Genomic DNA, 7,092 nt, shown 5'->3' with positions numbered 1-7,092 from the left:
ATCTACAGAGAGTTACTTTTGGAGCATCCTCTTTTGAGATCATTCAAGCTCTCCATAAACCGAAAGATTGGCCAGCTATGATAGGTCATATTGCCGAGTTGTTAAGCTTTACAAAAGATAAATCCAATTGGTTTATGGTAATGGAACCTCCAAGCTGTAACAGAGGAGCGTTTGAAATAGCAAATAGTGTAATAAAAGGATTACGTTTACAATCCTATGTTGCTAGTGGTCATCCTCAATGGCTATCAGAGTTATTTGCTAAAGAGTGTGTTTTTTGAAAAAAACGAAGACTGGATATAAACACGAGAGTATCACACGCTGGGTGTGACCTGAAGTTGAAGTAGAAGGTTACAGTTTTCATCCTTGACTTTCTAAGATCAGTCAAAGTCGGTTGTGACAGAAGGTAACTTCAGAATCAGGAATGGTATCTCCACTTAAAAATTACCTAGAGTGAAAGGTTTGTTTTTTGTCCTCTTTGCTGGCAGCTTGCATGAAGAGGTTGTTTTCATAATATTATCCTTTGTTTTCTCCTTGATAAGATTTAGTCTTGTTGACTGTTATTTTATCAATGTGAAAATTTCTACGCTATCTCCTTAGGTTTTTAACCTTTTCTTCTTTTAACTTCTTACAATATCTTTCTATTATCTCCATAAAACTTTCCTTATATCTATTAGCAAACCTTCCTCTTAAGTATCCCCTTAATTTTCTTATATCTCTACTACTTATATACCCTTTTAGTTAACCTTTCTACCCAATACTTCCCTTCTCTCTCTCTTTTCTACCTCAGTCTTCTCCTCATCTGTTTTTTTTTCTTTTTAAATACCTTTTCATGGCTGATGAGATGTGGAATGAAATTCAGAACTTGGTTTTGGGACGTGATGATCCAGAAATACTCATCCCTCATTCTGCATATGCAGCAGCTATAACTCGTAACAGGCTAAGTCTGATAGCTAGACCACTGAATCCAAGTGTTCAGAATTTTCAGACTGTGATATCCTCCTTACCAAGGTCGTGGGGTCTAGCTTCACAAGTTCATGGAAGAGTTCTGGATGGTACTTTTATTCAGTTTCTTTTTCAATCAGAAGTTGATCTTATCTCAGTGCAGAGAAGAGAACCATGGATTTTCAATAATTGGTTTGTTGCTGTCCAAAGATGGGAGGACTTTCCAAGCTTAGATTTTCTAACAACTATCGATCTCTGGGTTCAAATTCGTGGCATCCCATTACCATATGTCTCTGATGAGACAGTCGTGCTTATAGCGGAAAGACTTGGAGAAATAGTGACAGTGGATTTTCATGAAGCAACAACGACTCAGATAGCTTGTATCAGAGTAAGAATCAGGTTTGGAATTACTGATTGTCTACGTTTCTTTCGAAGAATCAGGTTTAGATCTGGAGAAACAGCAATGATACGCTTTCAGTATGAGCGTCTGAGAAGAATTTGTAGTAACTGTTACAGAATGACTCACCATAGGATTCAGTGTCCGTTCCTTCAGCGTATCCCGATTAATAGAGTCAACCCTGCAATTTCCGAAAGACTTGATCAGAATAGAGTGGTTCAGAATGATGAGTTAAACAGGGATGATATCAATTCACAATCCCATATATCAGATACATCATTTCCAGCACCAAGGTCTCAACCTCCAAGAGTGGAAACTCCTCCTCTTAATCCAGAGGAAATAGCAGCAGCTTCGCCTTACTTTCCAGAGTTCAAAGCTGAAAATGTTCAACATTTTGCAGTACCAATACCAAAAAGGGTATCAAGTATCAGAGTACAATCCTCAAACTGCTCTAATGTGACTCCATTTAATGATCATGAAAGCACTGCAAAAGAGATAAAAAATGCAGGAATTGGACAAACATCTAAATTTGAAGTAGGAGAGTCATCGAAACATCCAAGATCAGAGATAGCTAAAGATAAAGAAAGAAAACAAAAGCAAAAGATACAAGAGTACAAAGATGGAGGAATTCAGATACCTCCGAAGAAGAGATAAAGACACTCTACAATCACTGTCAAGGTTTTTTGGGAACCTGCGGTATCTTCGAAGCAGGAATAGTAGAAAGTTAGTTTACTTTTCAAGCATGGTTTGCATTTTTTGAATCCTGCCTATCTACAGCAGAAGGAAGATGAAGAAATGGCCGCAGATCAGTCTACTGATCTCTGTTTCATCTTTTAGCTTAATCGGTTTGTTTACCAATCTATAAGTAACTTTAGAAGAAAAAAGGCGTTGGCCACTTTGAGTTATGCAACAATGAGATTATCTTTCTTCATGTGATAATCCAAACTTTGTAATAGGTGAAAAGTAGAAGCTTCCACAGCTGTAATTTTGGTTCATGTTATATAAAATCAGACTTGGTGGAAAAAAAAAAAAACCTATTTATTTATCATGGGTGCCCATGGAACTGTAATAAAATATTGTCAGATGTACGCGTGTCCTGATTGGGATCAACGGACAAATGGTTATTTTTGAGTTTTGTATAGTCTTGTTGAGTCTTGTAGGTGTTAACTTTTGTGGGGTTTTTCTTAAAATGATGAAAAGACATTGATGGAGCTTAGTAGCTTACTTTGGGACGACGGTTCAACATTTATTTATGCATGTCAAGCCACCAAACCAAAGGCAACACAAAAACTGTATAATTCAAAGAGTGTTTGTGTTCAAATTACACAAGCCATGAAGGAAATTTAGAGACAAATTATTGTGATGTTGTGACGTAAGAGGACGTATAATTAAGGATGACGTATCGTTGCTGATGAAATAAATTATTATCTTTGGACGAGTTAGGTGTTCCAAACTTCCAATGAAATAAATAATTAAATAAAAGAAACATTTAGAGAAGTCACTTATTTGAGTAAGTAAGTACGTAATGGAGAAAATATTGCCCACCTTTCTTGCCATCTTTAATAGAATATTTTTTCAAGCCACTATATCGTTTGTGGTTGTAAATGACATTAATCATACAAAAAGTTTGATAACCTATTAGATATTTGCATTCTACTTTTATTTATTTATGAAAATATCAGTTTAGAAAATAGGATTGAGATACCCATTTATAGATATTTTTGGATACTAAACACTCCTTTCTTAGGATAGAAATTTCCACGAACAAAAGTTGGAGAACGACTAATGGTCCATTAATTTGAGGGAAACTTTGGCATATTTTCGTGGAAGAAACGACTCAAAATTAAATAGATATATCCCTATATAGACTAATATTTATGGAGCTAAAAAGATTTTCTTCTTCACATTGACGAAAAAGACTAATGAAATATATTGTAGATGTAACTGAATATCTTTGGTAAGTAGCATATATGATCGTTATAAATCCTAAAATAGTTAAATGAGTAAAAAGATTCATATCAACGATCAATTTGATTCCGTATATTGTTGACTAAACTTAAGGAAAACAAATAAATGACCAGTGTCGTGCCTAGGGATCTAGAGACCTAAGGCAAATATTGAAGATTGTGGACATTTTTTTTCGTATAAGAAAAAAACAGAAAAAAATGCATCTAAGCTTAAAATTTGAAAAAACAAACTTTAAAAGGCATTGTAAATAGAAAAAGCGTCTAATAAATGTATAAGTAATAGTATATTTGTAGAATGTAGTTTTGGAATATTGACCACTCACAAGGTAAAACAGTGTGAAATATTAAGATAATTTCTATAAATTTGTTATATTTTAGTGTGGTGTGAGGCACTTGCTTTTTTTCTATAAGGGTAGGCACGGCCTGTAAATGACATAAGATTATTTATGTGGTTATAAGCACCGTTGATTGTTGATTATAGGGGAGGACACATGGCCTCTCCATCAAACCTACCCGTTTTGCGTATATATAGAGTAGGCTGAGTAGATAGAGAGTGAGAGACGATTCCATTTCAAGTTTCATTACAAAAAGATGAGCCACGCCCGCGGAAGCTCCTCGGAGAACAGTATATTTTTTACCTTTAGCGTATATGTGATTAAGATACATTAAATTTTTGGTCTTTGATTCTAAGTAGGGTTATTATATTGATCTCCGTTTCATTACAAATTTATCGTTCTAGTGTTTTTCCATAGTTACTCATAGACTTTTTTATTCTCAAATTTTCTATTATATATTCTCAATTTTTCTTTCTTTTATCAAATCATAGAGATAAAAGTGTGTTTGGTTTCAAAGTATATGTATTAGAAAATACACAACAGCATTTTTGTATAGAACAAATTAAATATAGAGTTGTAGAAGGATACTTGTTATGTAAAAATGGGGATAGTAATATTTAATATTCTATATTAAAGTTGTTAATTAATCATGATGACTCCAATCAAACTTATTTCTAGTTCCCCGTAGCTCCAACCCTGCAGTCGGAGTTGTGGAGCCTCGAGGTCGTTCCCAGACAGCAGAGCCTGCTCCCAGGAGAGCGGAACCTGCTCCTCATGCCAGAAGAGCAGGTCATGCTTCCGCCCAGAGAACGGACATCGTAAGAGTTGAGAAGCGTCCTCATCGGGGCTACGTTGCAGTTGGAGTTGAGCAGGTCGAAGATGCCTTTGCTGAACATCGTGTGCTACAGAGGAAGCTGGAGGCTATGGTTTCTAAGGAGCTTAAAGCTGAGGTTCGTTTTGAACAAGTTAAGAGCCAGCTTCGTCGTGCAGGAAGGACATTTGCTCAAGGTTCGCTTCCGTTTGAACCAAGTGATCATCATAGTGATCAGCATTATCTCGATCAGAGAGGGATCGTTCGAGTCAGACGTGGTTCTCGTGAAGCCACCGTTTCAGTCCGCTATGATGAGCTCCAAGCTGCCTTGGTTCGCCTTAGCATGACAAGAGCGGAACTCGAAAAGGCAACTTTTCGTGAGCGTGAATTGCGGATTAATATTGAACAAGCTGAGAATCAGCTTCGTCGTGTGGGAATCAGACCTTCTCAAGGTTTGCTTCCATCCACCGCACCGACGACCCGCGGAAGCAGCAGATAGCCACCGTTGGCTCATTATAGATGCACTTTCTATTTTTTTTCCTTGTCTTCCAAGTTGTAGTAATAAAAAAACTTCTCTTTTGCTCTTACAAGTTGTGATCTTTTTAAAACTCTTGTACTTGTCTTCTTCTAAGTTGTAATATTACGTTTGATAGATTATACTATAAACATGTCATTGTACTTTGGTTCCAACAATAAATCGTAGTTTGTAGTCATTGTTTTCAATTTGTTTGTATAAATGTGAGTGTGAAAGTTTGATCTTCTGGTTTTTCGTCAATAACAGATCGAAACTCACTCAAGAACATCACCAATGAAACGAGTTCCCCTTGAATCAACAATGGATAGTCTCTCTCTCTCCCAGTCTCTCACTCAAAGCAAGATGGAGAAGAGAGTAGACAAGCTTGAAGATTTAGCGAAGACTAAAAAACGTTGAAATTTGAAATGTGATTTCTTAAGCAACCTTTAACTAAAAAAAAAAAAACATTACAAGTTCCAACGGAAAGTAACCTGGGCCTGTACGACCCATTACACTGTCCTCCTTTGTTTTAAATCTCAGCCCATTGCTAAGCTTTACCCGACTCGGATCCGGTTGACCCGAATTCACCGAGAACAACAGTGAGTTTTGTTTTCCGTTGCGACTTCTCTGATGCGTAGACGGTGTTTACTGGGTTGCAGAGATTGGGTTATGGTGTGTTGTCTAAAATCCAATGGGGTCAGTCAAAAAAATGAGATACTTCTTTATTCGATTTGGAATCTTAAAAATCCAATGGGGTAATTTTGTCTATGGATTTTGATGGTGTCGTATGTGATGATGTTTTCTGTTTTTTTTTTTTTTTTTTTCATATCCACAGGTGAGCCACAAATTGTTGATGACTAATCTCTCTCTCTATTCAACAAGGTTATGCAGTGCTGGTGTATGTATCTCAAATTCTTTCTTCTTCCTCTGTTTGCGAATTAATCTCTATACTTAGTTCAAATTAAGTCATTAAAGACTCTTTGAGTGAAACGATTGGATCCTTTCTCTTGCTTTGACCCTTTCTTCTTTCAACTCTAAATTACAGTGTGATTTTTTAGCTACTAGCTTTTTCGGATTCGTATTGCTCTGGAACTTTCAACAGCTACCTACCTACATTGCAATATCAACGACAACGATAACATGATGCAAATATTTAAAGAATACAAAATGGTTTGCGTTGATTTTTTTGACTTCGTGGTTTTCTTTGAAGTTTATACATCCATTGATTTGTGTGAACCATATTTTTTGTTATTCGATGATGACATGCAAATTGCAAAACATATAATACATATATACATATATATATATATATAGAGACCAAACTGTAATTACTACTATTTTACATCCTTTTAGTCTTCTCACGTTCAAGATTTGCTCTTCTCATTCATCTTGTCTCCGATACTGAGAATAATGGGTACCATTTTCGAGACTGTTTTTGCAGCTGTTGGACGTCTTCGACCAGTTTTTAATTTCTTGGCTGCACATGGAGCTTACATTTGCAAGGTTGAGGAGAATCTGACGATCTGAAGAATGCTTTGGAGGATCTCAAAGCAAAAAGATGTGATTTGTTACGCCAAGTTGATGCTGGAGAACTCAGGGGTGGGCTACGGTCAGCTAAAGTGGAAAGGTGGCTTTCAAAAGTTGAAACCATTGAAACCGACACCAATCTCCTGGTTGCTGATGCTTCCGCTGTACAACAAAGGCTGTCAACGTACGGGTATTGTTCCAGCACTTTCTTTTCGGTCTACGGCTCTGGCAAAAAGATTTCCATGAAGTTAAGTGAAGTTCAAAGTCTCTTGTCTACATATGATATTGAAGTGGTGGCTGGGCAAGCTCCTCCTCCCGTGGTAGTAGAAGAACCTGTTCAGCAAACATTTGGCCTTGATACATTGCTTCAAAGGACATGGAGCCTTCTTAGGGAATCTGATATTAGTATGTTGGGTCTATATGGTATGGGGGGAGTGGGTAAAACTACACTCCTCAGTCTAATTGATAACAAGTTCGTTAGCTCTAAGGATGATTATGATGTGGTCATTTGGGTTGAAGTTTCTAAAGATGCAGATATTGGGATGATTCAAGATGATATCGGGAAAAGATTAGCCCTCTGTGGCGAGGATTGGATCAAT

At 36.7% G+C, this 7,092-nt stretch overlaps 2 protein-coding genes across 2 annotated transcripts; both read left to right on the top strand.

The window, feature by feature from the left end:
• LOC104771984 (uncharacterized protein At4g02000-like) lies at nucleotides 12-2,432 on the top strand. The gene has a single exon (XM_010496619.1). It carries the CDS (start codon nucleotides 830-832, stop codon nucleotides 1,991-1,993), a length of 1,164 nt encoding a protein of 387 aa, XP_010494921.1. The 5' UTR covers nucleotides 12-829; the 3' UTR covers nucleotides 1,994-2,432.
• On the top strand, nucleotides 3,806-5,120 carry LOC104771983. Its single transcript, XM_010496617.2, has 2 exons — nucleotides 3,806-3,931; nucleotides 4,320-5,120. Exons 1-2 carry the CDS (start codon nucleotides 3,898-3,900, stop codon nucleotides 4,949-4,951), a joined length of 666 nt encoding a protein of 221 aa, XP_010494919.1. The 5' UTR covers nucleotides 3,806-3,897; the 3' UTR covers nucleotides 4,952-5,120.

This window comes from Camelina sativa, chromosome 20 (genome assembly GCF_000633955.1).
Source record: "Camelina sativa cultivar DH55 chromosome 20, Cs, whole genome shotgun sequence".
Lineage (NCBI taxonomy): Eukaryota > Viridiplantae > Streptophyta > Magnoliopsida > Brassicales > Brassicaceae > Camelina > Camelina sativa.
This window is presented reverse-complemented; position numbering and strand designations above follow the sequence as displayed.